Here is a 17,119-nt window from a genome sequence, read left to right as displayed (position 1 = left end):
CTGGGACCATGACCTGAGCCGAAGGCAGACGCTTAACCATCTGAGCCACCCAAGCGCCCCTAAATAAATAAAATCTTAAAAAAAAAAAAAAGAATAGGACCCACTTCAGAGGCTGTTGTAAGGATTAACTGAACTGATGATAGTGACAAACTTCACCTGGAACATTCATTCTCAATGACGCACCCAAGGGAATAAAAAATGGTTGTTGGGGAGGGAAAGAAACTTAACTCTATGTATAAGGCACAGATATAGATAGAGTACACAAAGATGTAGTATAACTGCACTATTAAAATGTCAGGGGGTGACCACACAAAAACATGAGGAACCCTCATACATCACTGGTAAGAATGTCAGATAATGCAGCCCCTGTGGAAAATATTTTGGTGGTTCCTCAGTAAGTCAAACATAGAGTCATCACAGGATCCAGCAACTGCATCCTAGGTATATCCTCAAGAAAACTGAAGACGGGTGTTGAAACAAAAACTTATAAACAAATGTTTATTGTAGCATTAATCACAATAGCGGAAAGATGGAAACAACTCATATGTCCATCAACTGATAAATGAATAGGACATAATGTGATCTAGCCATACAATGGGATGTTATTCAGCCATAAAAAGGAATGAAGTCCTGATTCATGCTACAACATGGATGAACCTGGAAAACATTATGCTGAATGAAGGCAGTCAGACACAAAAGGTCACATGTTAAATAATTCCCCATTTCTATGAAATGTCCAGAATGGGCAAATCCATAGAAATTGAAGGTAGATTTGTGGTTGCCAGGGGCTGGGCAGTTTGAGGAGGCAGGGGTGGGAGTGGAGAGTGACTGCTAATGGGAATGGGTTTCTTTTGGGGGGAACGAAAATGTTTCAGAATCAGACTGTGGTGGTGGTTGAGCAACCTTGTGAATCTACTTTAAAAGACATTGCTGAATTATACACTTTAAAAGGGCGAATTTTATGGTATGTGAATTATATCTCAATAAAGCTGTCATTTTTAAATGTTCAGGAAAAAAATGTACAAAAAGGCTGATGGGGGTGGGGGAGGGAGGGACAAGAATGAAATTAAATGGTTGACCTACAGCATGCCCACAAGGAGTCAAGATGCATATTTTAGTGGCGGTATTTTTATAATTTTTTTTACAGATCTGTAATCTGTTAACTGAAGCCCTTGGGGCCAGATGTTTCTGCATTCAGAACTTTAGATTTTAGAAAGGCAATGTGGTGCATGTACATGTAACCATCCAGCAAGGTTCAGGACAGCACCCAGTAAACCAACATTAAAATTTCTGCAGGGGGTGTACCTGGGTGGCTCAGTTGGTGGAACATCCAACTCCTGGTTTTGGCTCAGGTCGTGATCTCGGGGTCATGGGATCGAGCCCCATGTGGGGCTCCCCACTCAGTGGGGAGTCTGCTTCCCTCTCTCTCTCTTCTCTCCTCCTCCTCTCCCTCTCCCTTTGCCCCCCCGCCGCTTGAGCTCTCTCTCTAAAATAAATGCATAAATGTTTAAAAAAAAATTTCTGCAGAGAAAAAGATATGCTTTCACACTGAATGAGCCAAAGAAGGGCTCTAAGTCTTCACTGTCCAATACAGCAGCCGCATGTGATTGTCGGGCTCTTGAAATGAGGCTAGCCTGTGTTGAAATGTGCCTCAAGTGTAAAATGCCAGATTTCAAAGACTTCATTTGAGAAAACTGATATTTAAAAAAAATGTTACAGGGGTGCCTGGGTGGCTCAGTCGGTTAAGCGACTGCCTTCAGCTCGGGTCATGATCCTGGAGTCCCGGGATCGAGTCCCACATGGGGCTCCCTGCTTGGCGGGGAGTCTGCTTCTCCCTCTGACCCTCCCCCTTCCTATGCTCTCTCTCTCTCAAATAAATAAAAAATCTTAAAAATATATAAAATAAAAAAATGTTACAAAGTTTCTCATTTGATATTGATTACAAGTTGCAATGATGTTTTGGATCCACTGGTTCAAATAAAATAGATCATTAAAATTCATTTCACCTGGGGCACTGGGTGGCTCAGTCAGTGAAGTGTCTGACTCTTGATTTCAGCTCAGGTCTTGACCTTAGGGTTGTGAGTTTGGGCCCCCTGTTGGGCTCCACGCTGGGGCTACTAGAAAATATTTAAGTGCCCATGTGGCTTGCCTTTGCAGCTCATATTCTGTTTCTACTGGGCAGGAGATGCCCTAAGGAATCTTCTGTCAGTTCTGGTAGATGTGCCTTCAAACAAGCTTATCCCAAACGTATTTTAAAAAAAAAAACCAAAAAGCAAAAACCTTTAAGTTTCCGTGCTTTAGATTTCTGGAGTATAACTGCAATTGGTAGATCCAAGATGTAGCCCACGGGCCTGGAGAATCAGGAATGAAGAGGAAAGGGTGGGACCTTGCAGCCAGCTGGCTCCACTCCAGGGCTGGCCTGACCGCTGCTCACCCCCCCACCCACCCCCCGCAGGCAGACCCCTCCAGCGGCCCTTCCCATGGCCCTCTGCCCAGGCCACCCCAAGCTACTGGGTCAGCCCCGCCCACCAATTGTCTCCCGCTCTGCAGGGGAGGGACAAGGAGGAAGGGACAGGAGGAGGGTATGTGGGGGTGAGCTGCCCGAGGCTGAACCACTCGACCAGCCTCAGGCAGCGGGCCAGCCATGTCCAGCCCAGGGCTCACGCTCCTGCTCTTGCTGATGGCAACACCACCACCTCTGCAGCCCTCCTCACTGGCACCACCGGACACCCCAGAGGGCAAGGCCGCCATCGTGGGCCTTATCCTCTCAGCGCTGGAGAGAGCCACCTCCTTCCTGAAGAAGAGGCTGCCTGAAATCAACCTAGACGGCGTGGTGGGGTTCCGGGTGCTGGAAGGTGGGTGCACTCTCGTTCTCCTGGACTGGCCACCAGAAAACCAGTTCTCAGCCAGTCACCTCCTTGCTCTGCTGGAAGGCTTGCTCCTTTTGGGTGTTTTGGGGCCCTGCTATACTCAATTATTTTAGAAGCAAAAAGGATTCAGAAACCACATGGGAAAAGATTTGGAAATTATTATTTTCCTGGGAGGAAATGATTCGTTTGACAGTGCTAATCCTGATATGTCATGAACAAGATGGGCAGAGGGTGTGTGCCCTTTCAAGGGGCATTTATGGGAGGGTGGCTGTGGACAAAACCAGGAACCCTCAAGATCAGGCTCCAACTCCATTCCCCCACTTCCAGCCAAAGCCACCTGAAGGCTCCAAGAAAAGAGCCAAGTGTTTGTTCAGCTTTCAGGGATATAAGATCCTCTAGAAGACCTGGCAATAGGCCAAGGCAAACAGGGAACCACCCAACACACACTTCAGGTTGCAGGAAGCTCCTGTCTGAAGGCCACCTTGACCTAAGCGACAAAGAGCTGACTTGGTATCAGCCTGGGGCTCTGGCTGGCCCCCCTTTCACATCACCCCCTCTGGGTGGCCAGTGCAGCTTGCCACCCCCACCCACCTGGACTCCAGGTCCCAGCAGGAGGAGGGGCTCTGAGACAGGTCTGCTTCTGTGCCTGGCCTCCCGGTGTCCTCCCCACATCCCTGAACCTCCAGGCGGCATCCTGGAGACCCCCAAGATCCAAGATCTCTCAGGCTAGGACCAGGGTCTCCTTTTATCCCAGCCCTGTCCTATAATGCCTCTAGAAATGAATAATAGTAATAAACCACAGGCCTGGCTTCCCTATTAGGCACAGGATATTTACAGAGGCCCATGAAAATGTTTTGATTTTTCTTTTTTCTTTTTTTTTTTTATTTGAGAGAGAGCGTGTGTGTGTGAGAGAGAGAGAGAGAGCATGAGCAGGGGAGAGGGGCAGAGGGAGAGGGAGAAGCAGATTCCCCACTCAGCAGGGAGCCTGATGTGGGGCTCAATCCCAGGACCCTGAGATCATGACCTGAGCTGAAGGCAGACACTTAACCGACTGACCCACCCAGGCGCCCTGTTTTGATTTCTGTTAAAGTCAGAAGGAATAAAAATGAACTTTTAAATCAAGGAGAATATTCAAATATATAATATCAACATATCCATCTTTATCCTAATATAGTCGTAAGACTGTAAGACTTTAATCTATTTTTTTCTTAAAGGAAGGGGCCCACAAAGCCTGGCATGTGGCCTGGCAAATGTGCCTTTGGATGTTACCTGGGTACTGACTGCGTGTAATCTCCAAACAGCCTAGAGAGGGAAGTGCTCTGTTTTGCTCTCTCTGCAGGTGGGGACTCTGAGGCACAGAGAGGTTCAGTAACCTCCCTACGCCTCACAGCTGATAGGCAGGGGGTCTAGTACTCAAATCCACCTGCTCTAACAGCCCTTGATGGGAGGGTGGGCATTGTATTGACTTTTCTGACCACCCTAGATGCCAGGCACAGCACCAGGCTCCATCCAAGCAGCAGTTGAATAAACATTCCTGGAACAAGGCAACAGGCTTTTGTCAACAGCCATCCCATGGGCCTGTTGTTTCCTTATGGAGAGAGAAGGGAAGGGCAGGTGGTTCCCTTGGCCATGTGCTTTGTGGGGTCCATGAGATAATAAAAGATAAGGTTCACTAAGTACCCACTACGCACTGGCACAATGTAAACGCTCGTGTGGGGTATTTCACTGACTTCTCCCCACAATCCTTGAAGTAAGTTCATTATGGTTGTCCCCTTTTTACCAAGGAGGGGACAGGCTTTAGAGAATGTCCAAGGTCACACAGCAAGCAAGTGTAGGCAGTGGGCTTAGAACCCTGCTTTGTCTGACTCAGCGCCCATTGTCTGAATCACTACAGGGTCAAGGTGGCTGGGAAGGAGGGAAGCGACGGCCCAAGCCGACACCACACAACAGCCTTAGACCAGGGCCACCCCCTCCTCTCCTCTCCACAGCTCTGCCCTATCCCTTTGCAATAACCTACTGAGGCATAACAAATTCTCCCTGAATTTAGCTGCATAAAACAACAAAATAGTTACCATCTCACCATTTCTGTTGGTCAGGAATCTGGGAACAGTTGGTCTAGGTGGTTCTGGCTCAGGGTCTCACATGGGGTTGGAGTCAAGATGTTGGCCAGGGGTGTGATCATCTGAAGGCTTGACTGGGGCCGGAGGAACCGCCCCGTTCACTCCCAGGCCTGGCAAGTTAGTGCTGGCAGGTTCCTGGAGGCCTCAGCTACTCACCATGTGACCTTGCCGTACGGCTACTTGTGTGTGCCCTCACAACATGGCCTCCGGCTTCCCCCAGAGCAAGTGACCTCAGAGAGAGCAAGGTAGAAGGCTCAACGTCTTTTACAACCAAGCTTTGGAGGTCACACACCATCATTTCCCCAATTTGTTATTGGTTTCGAGGGTCAGCCCCATACTGTGCAGGAGGGGCTTGAAAGGGTGTGAAAACCAGCTGGCTGCCACAGCACTCACATGAGGGTCCTATCTTCATTCTCAGCCTCCCGGGACAGAGAGAAGAGCTTCACGTTCTGGGGGGTCCAGTAGCAACAAGATACTTGTTGATCTCCCGGGCGCCTGAGTGGCTCAGTCGGTTAAGCGTCTGCCTTCGGCTCAGGTCATGATCCCAGGGTCCTGGGATCGAGTCCCGCATCAGGCTCCTTGCTCCGCGGGAAGCCTGCTTCTCCCTCTCTCACTCCCCCTGCTTGTGTTCCCTCTCTGACTGTGTCTCTCTCTGTCAAAAAAATAAATAAATAAAATCTTTAAAAAAAAAAAAAAAGATACTTGTTGATCTCCCAAATCCTTTCTGCTTGGGGCTAGGCAAGTGGACGTTGACCCTAAGAGAGAAAAGGGTCCCTCCAGCTGCCCCTGCCAGCCAGGAGGGTGATCCAGAAGGTGGCAGCAGCAGCCGCACAGGCAGGGACAAATATACCACCATGAGGCCAGATTGGGTGAACCTCACTGCTGACTTGGCTACCCCTTCTGGGTGCCAGCACAATACCCTCCACCTGAGCCAGGCAGTCTGGAACAAGTCTTCGGAAGCAGACGGCCTAGGTTCAAGTGCAGGGAGAGAACCAAGACTGGAGAAGAGTGTTACGGAGCCCATCACCCCACAAGACTTGCTTAGCACCCTCTTAAACCTCATCCGCCCTCCCCATCAAAGTTCTCTACCTGAACTCAGGCCATCTCTCACCCTCTTGGCCCTGTGCTGAGGCTTTCCCTCACATCCCCTCTCTCGACCACCTCTTATCTCCCCACCATCACCATTTTCTCCCACCCCTGCAGAACCACTGCTACTCCAAAAGGCACCTCTGTGAAAATTAGAAAAAGATGTCTCCTTCCTCAAGTCACTTGCCTGCCATCTGCTGGAAAATTGTCTTAATACATATACAAACCCATGATAGGAATATACGCTGCCCTTGTGCAGTATACAACCTGCTCAACTGTACACAGCAGCTCTTCACCCAGCATCTGAATCCCTTCCTCATTCCTGTACAGCAAACCTTAGATCTCCCTAATTAATACTTATAGCTAAACTTTATTAAGTGCTTACTTTGCACTGTGGACAATGCTAAGCCCTCTCTATGCATTAGTTCATTTAATCCTTACAACCCCCCACTCTAAGAAGTAAGGATCATCATTACCCCCATTTTATAGATGAAGCAAGTAAAATGGAAAGAAATTAAATATCTTTCTCTGGTCACCCAACAAGAAAATATTAGAGTCACGATCTGAACTCAGGCCCACCTCCAGAAATCAAACTCTTAGCTGCCAACTTCCAGCACACTAGCCCCACCCCCATCACCCAGCTGAGGCCCACAAGGCCTAATTTCCAATAAGTTCAGCCAATTCTTTCCTCTCAGGAACTGGAGGAGGCAGAGACGCTCACTAAGCATTATAAGTTAGGATAATCTTTCCTGCCCAAATGGTTTGTCAATTGATGGAATGAATGAAGTCTTTTCTTTTCCAGTACAGCTAAAAGGTGTTCAGGAAAAGTGGGCCTGGGACCCCCAGCTGCAGTGGCCGAGCCTGCGTGTGGGGAAGCTGGTGGAAAAGCTAGTGCCTCTCCTTCACAGATCCATCTTCTACCTCAAGCTGAGTGACCCCAAGTACCTAAGAGGTAATAGCAGGGGGTAGAGTCCCATTACTTCAGGAACACAGCATCTGGGGGCACTCCTCCCGGTGAATGGTGGGGCAGAGTGGGGGGTGGCTGGGAGTAGGGAATGTGCCTCCCCTTGTTCAGCTCACCCCAGGCTTGGGAGCCTTCATCCTAGACCAGAGGGGAGGGTCTGGTCTGTCCCAGAGAGTGGGATATCTCAAAAGTAATTCAGCCCTTTGTGCACTAAATATAGTATCCTGCTAGTATCTCTCTGATCCACCCTATAAGCCTGGCGTGAATCATTCCTGGGGGTGATAGAAGCGGGCAACTTATAAAACCAGCCCCTCATGCTTGTCCAGCCTCCTAGACTCCCAGCTTCCAGTCAGGTGTGTGTGAGTGAATGGGGAGATGATTAGCCAGCACACCCTTCCTTCTCAGCAATGGCCAGGCTGCACATGACCACACGCCAGCCCTCTCTATGTAGCTCTGATCTCCACGTGCCCCATTCTCTCCCAGGCCTGGCCCTTAAGACCATCCCAACCTGTGTCACCCTAAAAGAAGTCTCTTGGCATCTGTTTTTGTTTTTGTTTTTGTTTTAAAATTTTATTTATTTATTTGAGAGAGAGAGAGCATGAGCTGTGGGGAGGGGCAGAGGGAGAGGGAGAAGCAGACTCCCTGCCTAGCAGGGAGCCAGACTCCGGGCTCGATCCCAGGACCTTGGGATCATGACCTGAGCCGAAGGCAGAAGCTTAACCGACTGAGCCACCCAGGCACCCCAATTCCTACTGATTAAAAAAAAATTTTTTTTAGAAGAGGAGCTTCCTGAGTGTTTCAAACATAATGTGCAACCAGCAGGCAAGGCTCAGAGTCCTGAGCAGGCTTGTGTGTGGTCAGGGCTACCTGGGCAGGGACACCCAATTCCTGGGCTTGGGCTGCAAGAGCCTGGGTACAGTTAGGCAAGGCATGGCCCACTGCTCCTGGGTGTTTTCCCCTCACCCCACCTCTCTACCAGAGTTCCAGCCAATCATCCAGCCTGGGTTTTGGAAGCTTCCACATGCCTGGACCAGCACAGATGCTTCCATGGTCTACCCCACGTTTGAACCATGGGACTCCTTCTCAGAGGAACGCAGTGATTCGTGTCTGGTGCAGCTGCTGGGAACAGGGTGGGCCCCCTGCACTTGCCCCGCTTCCCAAAAGCCCAAAACCACTTGCTCCCTGCTTGTCCTCCTGTCCCACTTGCTCTCCAAGTCCCTGTGCGAAACCAGGCATAGCCACCACCCCACTAGCCACCCAGACACCAACCTCTCCCACCCTCATTGCACCTAAGCTGCCCCCCCCACTCCCTGCACTTCCCCCACACACACCCCATTGGTCTCTCACACCAAAGGGATCCTTTCAAAAAACATATCTGAACATCCCGCCCCCAGTGTGAAGCTTCCTGTTGTTCTCAGAACAAAGCCCCAGCTCCTGCTGCCCTTCCAGGTCTCCAGGCCCCTCTAAACCAGCCCCTGGGGCTCTTGTCAGACTCCCAAAAGGACCTACTCTGTCCCACTTCTAAACCTTTACTGTGCCCGGCTGGCATTTGTGGGCCTCCTCCCACCCTGCCCCACCCCACCCCCCTGCCTAAGTAACCCTGCTTACACTTCAGGGCCACCTCCAGCATCCTTCCTCCAGAACCTTCCCTGACCCCACTGCACAAGGCTGACCTCCCTGAGTAGGCGGGTTCTCCTAGCACCACTGGTAGCCATAGATACAATTTACATTTGTCTAGGGTTTTGCCTCCCTCCCTGGGCTGTAGGTCTCTGCAAGCAGGAGTACAGCCTAGTTAAGCTCACCATTTCATCCTGCTGTGCGGTAGGCTTGGAGCCAGCCCTGAATCAGCCCTAGGTTCAGAGAACTGCTGTATAGGGCAGTGACGGGAAAGACCGTACTTGGGAGTCCCATGGAGCAGTAGCAAGTCACAGCCCCCTGGAGCTCACCCAACCCAGGATAACTCCAGGGTCGCCTCCCCTGTGCTGGGGTGCTGATTTAGCAAATCAAGACACAGTACCCCTGTGTGCTATCCAGCAACCCCTTGTGCACAGCTGGGTGCCTGGAGCCTACTGGGGTTCTAATAACTAGTGGGGGAACAGGGACCAGGGAAGACTCCATGTCCTCAGGCTTCCTTTAGGGCACCCTCCTCTGGGGCCTGAACCACTTCTTCCCCAGGACAGACAGCAGCCAGCCCTGCAGGCTCTCAGACTTCTGCAGGACCCTCATGACCAAGCCCGGCTGCTCAGGCTACTGCCTGTCCCACCAGCTGCTCTTCTTTCTCTTGGCAAGAATGGTAAGTGCCCGGCGGGGGCCAGCCTCGCACACAGAGGAGAGAGAAAGATAAAAAGGGGCTTGTGGCAGTGTGGTTTGTGTGCTACACACCAGGAAAATAAGCAGGGTCTTGGACTTGTGCTTTGGACATCAGGAGGGAGAAGTAAGAGCAGCCTGCCATCTGTCCGAAATAACATTGAACCCAACTGCGGGGGGGGGGGGCGGGGCAGGATTTGGGATTCTCATTGGACAGATCGAATTGCATGCTAAACTGGGTCGTAGGCATCGGGAAAACAAAGAGAAAGAGTAAAAGAGAAGCAGCAGAAAGAACTCAGTCAACAGTAACAAATGGAAAAGGATTTAGAACATCTGGTCCATAGCAGCTTCTAGAAAACCAAACCAAGACAAACCAGCCACACCCCCACCTCTGCAGCACCCAATGCTCTTCCAAGCCCAAGAGCTCAAACTTCACTAAATAATGATAATTTTTAAACATATGTATTTCCCCATATAGAAAGCTAAGGCTCATTATCTCCATTGAAAGAGGTGATTCCATGTGCAGAAATTCTTGGCTGAGAAGGTACTTAATGTTTTAGGTAGGTTTTTAGAAAAATTTTTTTATTATTTATTTGCAAGCTGTCACTATCCAGTATTTCTGTAAATACAATAAAAATCAAATTACGAGGAATATTATTAGATTCAACAGGTAGAAAGCTACTCTGACACATTGTTACAGAAATTGCCAAAGCCCCTTCTCATCTCCTGTTCTGTCCCTGAAACCGGTCCATGGCCCACACTTTGAGCAGCACTGAAGCTAGCCAGCTGGGTTAGCCTGGAATCTGAATGTGACAGCAGCTAATGGCTATAACGCTCCAGTGTCAGGCCTGTGTTGGGCACTTCCTAACTATGGTACCACCCATCCAAGTGAGCACCTCTGGTGCAGATCCCAGACACATCGCCCTTTCCCTGTGGCTAAGACCCTTGAGGCTCAGAAAGGTTAACTTAGCAAGCTAAGGTCACACAGCCCCTGAGTGGATGAGCCGGGACTCAAACCCAGCTCTTTCTGATCCCCCCCACCTCCCACCGGGACAGAGTCCCAAGCGGTCCAGGGGTGTAAATGGGGAAGAAATTCTGGGAAAAGGGGAAAGACCTGCCCCAAAGGCAGCCACCTACCAGACCATCTCAGAACTACAAGTCTTCCCCTATAGCAGAGTGCAGGTCTGTCACCCATCCTTCTGGCTGTTTGTTCCCCTCAGAAAGGATGCACAGGGGGACTGTTCTGCCAGAGCCAGCACTACATGAACCTCTTTTGTGCCAACATGATGGACCTGAACCGGAGAGCTGAGGCCATCGGATATGCCTACCCCACCCGGGACATCTTCATGGAGAACAGTGAGCCCTGGCATTCCTCTCTGGGGACAAAGCAGAGGGGTGTGCCTGCACGCGCAAACACACACACACACACACACACACACAGTAGGGCTGCCAGATTTAGCAAATAAAAATACAGGGTGCCCAAGTAAATTTGAACTTCAGATAAACTGAATATATATTTTTAGTATAAGTTTATCCTGAACATTCCCTGATTTGTGCTTATGCTTTAAAATTTGCATTTGTGTTTATTGAACACTCAAATTTAACTGGGCATCCTATATTTTATCTGCCATGATGTGACTGCTTCCTGCCCCGAAAGGCCGACCTAGTGATGGAGCTCTGGACTGACAGGCTAGCTCAGAGATGAGGCAGAAAAGGGGTCTCTGAATGGCTGCTCCTTGGCTTGGGTGTCTAGATCCCTCTACTGACCCTGACTCTTAAGGGACTCCCATGAAGGCCCTAAATGGGAGGCAGGACCTAGCCTGGCAGCTGCCTTCTTCCAGCCACTACACTGAGTACCCACCCACTGGCGGGAGGAGGCAGGGGGCACTGTGCAGCCTTGGGCAGTGGGAGCAGGTGGGTCTGGGGGACAGGCCTGTAGAGGGTCTTTTGCTTCCAGTCATGTTCTGTGGAATCGGTGGCTTCTTGGATTTCTACAAGCTCCGGTGGCTGGAGGCCATTCTCAACTGGCAGAAGCCGCAGGAAGGATGCTTCGGGAGGCCTGGTGAGCTGCACTTCCACCCTGGCTGGGAGCGGGACGCTGGTAGGGGGCTGGGTTTCTAGGCCGAGTGAAGAAAGGTGATACAGTGGTCTTAGTGGCTCAGAGAGAAATTCGCAACATGTATATGCATGCAAACACACATGTGAACACACACATATGGAAATGGACTTGGACCTTTGGAAGCCAAAATTTTGCAGGGTGGGAGACAGTCTCGTTGGAAGATGTTGGCCCCCTGCACCTGCATGAACAAATCTATTGCTTTAGTGAGTATCCCCTAAGCACCTGCTCTGTACCAGACACTGTTCTAGGCTCCAGAGAATACTAGGGCCCTGAAGAAGAGAGGCAGAAACCACCTAAATTAACCAATAAGTGAGATAATTGCAAGTTCTGATAAGGGCTGTGAAGGAGACAACAGGCTGAGAAAGAAAAGAATATGGAAGAAGGTTCTTTGCGCAGGAGTATTCAGGGGAGACGTCTGGAGCAGGTGACATAGAAGCAGAGGCAGAGAGGACACAGCCCCTTTCCAGCTGTGTGACAATGGGCAGCTGGTCCTCTTTGCAGTAAGTCACTTCACCTTGCTAAGCCTTGATTTCCTCATCTGTAAATAAATTAGTATAATAATCTCCTTCCTGAGCTGTGAAGAGTAGACATAATATATGGGAAAGCACCTGTCCTGTGCATGGTACAGAGGCGGCCCCCAATAAATGCTGAAGCTTGGGATGCTCAAGGAGGCAAAGCTTTTGAAATAAGAGCGTCTGTTCTCAAAATTGAGGAGTCGATAAAAATGCAGATTCTCAGGCCCCCAGACCTACAGATTCAGCAGGTAGAAGGTGGGTCTGTGGAACTTGCATTTTTAAGAAGCTCCTCCTGCTGTTCTGATGTGGGTGGTTGGGGGACTACAACCGGAGAAACATCAGTAGATGACAAATTTAGGCAGTGTGTAAGGATCTGCAGACAGGCACTCAAGGAACCTTCTGGAAGGACCTCCAGATTCAAGAGAAGACCTGAGTTGCTTGAGGTGTTGTGAGGGGGAGGAGGTTTGGTGAGTAATGTGTGAAAACCCGTCTCAAGAAGGTCACTTTCCTACTCTTCTCCCAGCTGCTGAAGATGAATTATCAAAAGCCATTCAACGCCAACAGCATGTTTTGAGGAGAGTGAAGAGGCGAGAAAAACAATTTACAGGTAATGAAAATACCCGGGAGCCTTCTGGGCATGAAACCAAGACACCCCAGAAAGGCTGCACACAGATTGACATCAGTGGAAATGTGCCTTGCCATCCCTTCAGGGCCGGGTCTGGGAAGTGGAGGGCAGGGTAAGAAGTGGGAGTCCAGAGATCTTGTCTCCAGAGAAAGAAACATAAAAGAAGTTGCAGCGTGTTACTGAAAATCACAGAGATCACCCCCTCTCCATCAAGGTCAAGTCAGAAAACCAGAACCTGCACCAGGAACCTGAGGCAGAGGGAATTTAATGTAGGGAACTCTTCTCAGAGGTGTTCCAAGAGGTGAACCCAGAAAAGTGAGAAAAACCAGAGTTTAACCACTGCAAGAAGCCACTACTCTCCCCGGAGGCAGAGCTGGAGGGACTGTGGAGCAAGGTGGGGTTAGCAGAGCCTGCAGGGGTTGGACATGGAGGAGGCAAAGACGGGGAGAAATACCCCGTCTTCTGCCCTCTTTCAGCCTGTGTCTGCTATTGCTCAAACCTAACCAGAAGCTGATGAGCAAGGCATCCTGGGAAATGTAGTTTGGAAGGGTCAGTGCACTGTGGTTTGGAGCGAAAAAGGGCAGGAGGGAATCTGAGCCAACAGGCAAGTGACCAGTGCAGTCCCCACGGCCACGTGTCCGGATGTCCCCAGCTTACACCTCTTGTCCTGGAGCCATTATGAATAGTGCCCCCTTTCCTCCCCAAAGTGTCTTGGTTGAGATGATAACTTATGTGATCAGTCCACCAGTGTAAAGAAACCGAGAGTCAGATACAGTTATATGGAGAAGGGAAGATAGGCAACATTTAATATGGGAGGGAGGGAGGGATAAAGAAGAAAGAGAAGACCTGATTCATTTTTTTATTAATAAAAAATAAATAACTGCAAGACAGAAGCAGGAAAGGAGGTAGAATAGCCAGCCCCCTTAGTAGATGCCCAGCATAGGTTGGTAAACGATCCCAGTAACTAAATGTCTCCCCATGAGCCCCACTGTAGCCTCACCATCTGCCTGCAGGTAGACAAGAGAAGGGAGTGGAAGCCCAAATCCAAAGGCTGGGCTGGGGAAGGGTGAGAAGTTCTCAGGAGACTTCCAGAGGCCCCTGACACAGGGGCCTGTGGCTACCCACGGCCACCTGGTAGGCTGCCCCCTAGAGGCAGACAGCTGGACTGTAGGACCGACCTGAGGGCTGGAGAGGGAGCTGCAGAAAGGCCAGAGGTCCTTCTCGGGTCCCTGCAGATTGACAAGTCTGGAAAACTGCCCAGGAGGGAGTGGTGCTTTCTTTCCTTCTGGTGCACACCCCCTGCACACCCATGGACCAGGGGGAAGCCTGCGTGGAGATTTGCAGCACAGGATTTGAAATCATGCTGTCAGAGTTCGAATCTGCTTCTTCCTCACGGTGGGGGTCACTCAACCTCTCTGAGCCTCAGTTTCTTTATCTGTAAGATAGGGACCTAACAGTGCCTCCTTCATAGAGCTCTTGGGGGTTAGTATCAGATCACTGTACAAAGCACGCTCCATGGTATTTGGCATAGGACAGCGTGAGCTGCTGGGGTGGGTAATTAGCCTTTTTGAAACCTGCATTCTCCCTCCCTCCAAAGGCCCTAGCTGGGGTCCTTCCCTTCTCCAAGACTGTGCGGGGAGAGAAAAGTCCTGGCTCCCTCCCACCTGCTCAGAAACACAGGATGGGTGGCCTACTTTAGGTTTAGGGAACTAAGTAACATCTAAGGTGTTATTGCCTCAGGCCGGTGTCGGGAAGGTGCTCAGGGTCACCTGGGACCAGGCAAGACTAAGGCAGCAATGAGGGAGGCTATCAAGGTCAAGAAATGAGCTGTGGAGCCCCTAGGGCTGCGGAGCTCAGCTCTGCTACCTGAGCCTCGGTTTCCCTGTCTGCAAAAACAGGCAATAGGGTGCTGTCCTAGAAGGTTTGAGAGCAAGGGGAGGTGGGAAGGAGCTAGACAAGGGTGTGGCCTCAGGTCAGATCCCAGGGGAGGGGAGCTCTGGAGTGGAAAATTGTACCTGAGTCACCCCCCTGAGATGGGAGGCTGGGCTTTTGTGTCCTGTATTAAGGCACTGGGAGGAGGCATAACCTCCCTGATGAGGAGGCTCCAACTGGCTGGGGTCATTTCTATGGAGAAGGGAGTCATTAGTGGCCAGCACTCATAGCAGCTGGTGGATGGGTGCCTGGCCCAGGATCTGGCTGGCTGGGGAAGCATCCGAAAAGCACTCATAACAGAACTGTGGCCACCACACAGTAGTCACAGGGAGTACTCTCTCTCTCCCCAGATGGCTGTTCCTCCCACAACACAGCCATGGCTGTGGCAGCCCTGGGGGGCTTCCTCTACGTCCTGGCTGAATACCCCCCAGCAAATGGAGAGCTGTGGCAGTCCACACTGGTGCCACCCACAGTCGCTGAGACAAATGTTTCCACACCTGCCACTGGAAGATGAAACGGATGCCAGATGCCAGTAGTCAATCCTTCCTCCCTTAAATCCTGGGTGCCTGGGCCATGCCCTGACAAGGAGGCAGCAGAAGAAACGACTAGCAAAGCAACCCAGCTTCATCCCCTCGGGGAGCAGGGCCAGGGAAGGGGATGTGGGGATGGATCCAGGTGTGGAAGCAGATGAATAAATTCAGAGTGCAATTGAGTCGTGTTTCTCAGCCCTGGGGACAACTTCTAGGGCTCTGTTTCAAGTCATGACACAAACTCCAAGGAGATCCATAACTTGAGTCTTAAAGGCAATTTGTTCAGATGTCAACGGTTCCATCTTTCCCAGTGGGAGAAATAAGGGTCTCTGAATTTAACAGTTCGAGTCATGACTAAACTTGAGATATGGTCACAAACGGCAGCACATAAAATGTTTATATCCACGCAAGGAACTCTACAGTACCATGTCGCGTCCTGTCATGGCCGTGTCATTTTACAAAAGGCAGGGTGGCATCATGGTTAATGGTGCAGCTCTGTGCCCAGGCTCCCTGAGTCCAAATCCCAGCTGTCCCGCTAATTAGCTCTGTGTCCTCGGGCAAGGTCATTTAGCGTCTCTGTGACTGTTTCCTCGTCAGTACAATTGGGATAATTACAGCACCTGCCTCAGGATTACTTGCAGTGCTGTGACCATCACCTTTGTAGGGTACTGAGAACCATTCCTATAACATGGTAAGAGCCAGGTGAGTGTTACCTGCTGCCACAGCAGGGAGGATGTCACATTACCTGGAGGGCTTGTCCCTGAGGCAGTGGGCATGGAGAGCTGACTGGCCAACTTTTCTCTTATTCCCAGCTTATACTTCTTCCCTCATGTTCTGCTTCAGTGTGAGTAAATCTGAACATGTCAGCTAGAGTTCTTTTAATTAATTTATCTGGTTTACTGAAGTACAGCTGACATACAATCCCCTGGAACTCTGACACTAATCTAGTGTTGGAGGAAAGACCTTCTGGAACGTTATCACGGGTCCAGGTACTGTCTGTGATGCAGATTTCAGGCTAGGACAGACACATGTCAAAAGGAGACTGGGGTAGAAAAATCAGCTAAAAACCCAGTCCTTTGGACTGGAAGGTTCTTTAAGTCCATCATCTTGCTTTGCTTCGAAGTGAAAAATAATTGCTCATCATCCCTATGTGACAACTGCATTGTATTTGAGAATCTGAATTCAAACACCCGTGCTCCTTCTGTGCTCAGCTAAATAATCTGGTGGGGGCAGTGGTTCTTCTAAATCTTTCTCTTGGGAGTTAGTCTCTTCTGTCTAATCCTCTTTGCTGGTGCCCCTGAATGCTTTCCTGCAAGTGCTCTTAAGTTGTCAGGCACACAGAAATGGTCCTGGATTTCGCTGACAAGTTTGACTTGCTTTTGAGTTGCTAGTTTTCTTGAGGAACCAAGGGCCAGAATTTAATACCTACTTGGCACTCCATATGCTTCAAGGATTTCTTCCACACTGCGTCACAAACCAAAGTTTACCAAGATAGGCACACAGCCTAGAGATGGGTGGGCAGCACATAACCGGTTTAAGGGGGATTATGCCTCACCCCCCTGTCCTTCCTGCATTCAGGATGGATCAGTCACTGGAGCCTGACATTGATACATTTTTAGAAGGTTTAATTTACCTAACTAGGGCGGGGGTTGGGGGGAGGCGATGACTGTAGCAGAAATCTGGGTTTATAAGCCACTTTCAGGAAAAGGGAATCCTAATGCAAACTGGGACATGGGAAGAAAAATTTGCAAGATGAACCCCACTTGAATTGTCATGTCTTTGGGTTACAACTGCGATAGGGCACTAAGAAAAGGTAAAAATACCAATGGATGAGTCTCTTCACCACTCCCCCACCCCAGACCTTAGCCTCTCACTGAAGATGAATCCCATGAGCATTTAACATGATGTGGAGGTGGACCTTCACTTCTTGTATTCTAAACACCCAGCACTGGCTCACTTCCTAGAGGAGTTTCTCAATGTGTGGTCTGTGGCCACTGGCATTAGGACCAGCTTGAGGAATCTTGTTAAACATGCAGATTCTCGGGTGCCTG

At 50.0% G+C, this 17,119-nt stretch overlaps 1 protein-coding gene across 1 annotated transcript; it reads left to right on the top strand.

Moving 5' to 3' along the window:
- The first annotated feature begins 2,623 nt into the window (after nucleotides 1-2,623).
- CUNH16orf89 (chromosome unknown C16orf89 homolog) lies at nucleotides 2,624-15,052 on the top strand. Its single transcript, XM_035022479.1, has 8 exons — nucleotides 2,624-2,855; nucleotides 6,879-7,028; nucleotides 8,020-8,170; nucleotides 9,216-9,333; nucleotides 10,568-10,703; nucleotides 11,305-11,409; nucleotides 12,505-12,588; nucleotides 14,889-15,052. Exons 1-8 carry the CDS (start codon nucleotides 2,645-2,647, stop codon nucleotides 15,050-15,052), a joined length of 1,119 nt encoding a protein of 372 aa, XP_034878370.1. The 5' UTR covers nucleotides 2,624-2,644.
- The last annotated feature ends 2,067 nt before the right edge of the window (nucleotides 15,053-17,119 follow it).

The sequence above is a fragment of the Mirounga leonina genome, unplaced genomic scaffold (genome assembly GCF_011800145.1).
Source record: "Mirounga leonina isolate KUSES-001 unplaced genomic scaffold, KU_Mleo_1.0 Mir_175, whole genome shotgun sequence".
NCBI classification, from domain to species: domain Eukaryota; kingdom Metazoa; phylum Chordata; class Mammalia; order Carnivora; family Phocidae; genus Mirounga; species Mirounga leonina.
The sequence above is the reverse complement of the archived record's forward strand: the minus strand, read 5'-3'. Positions and strand labels throughout refer to the sequence as shown.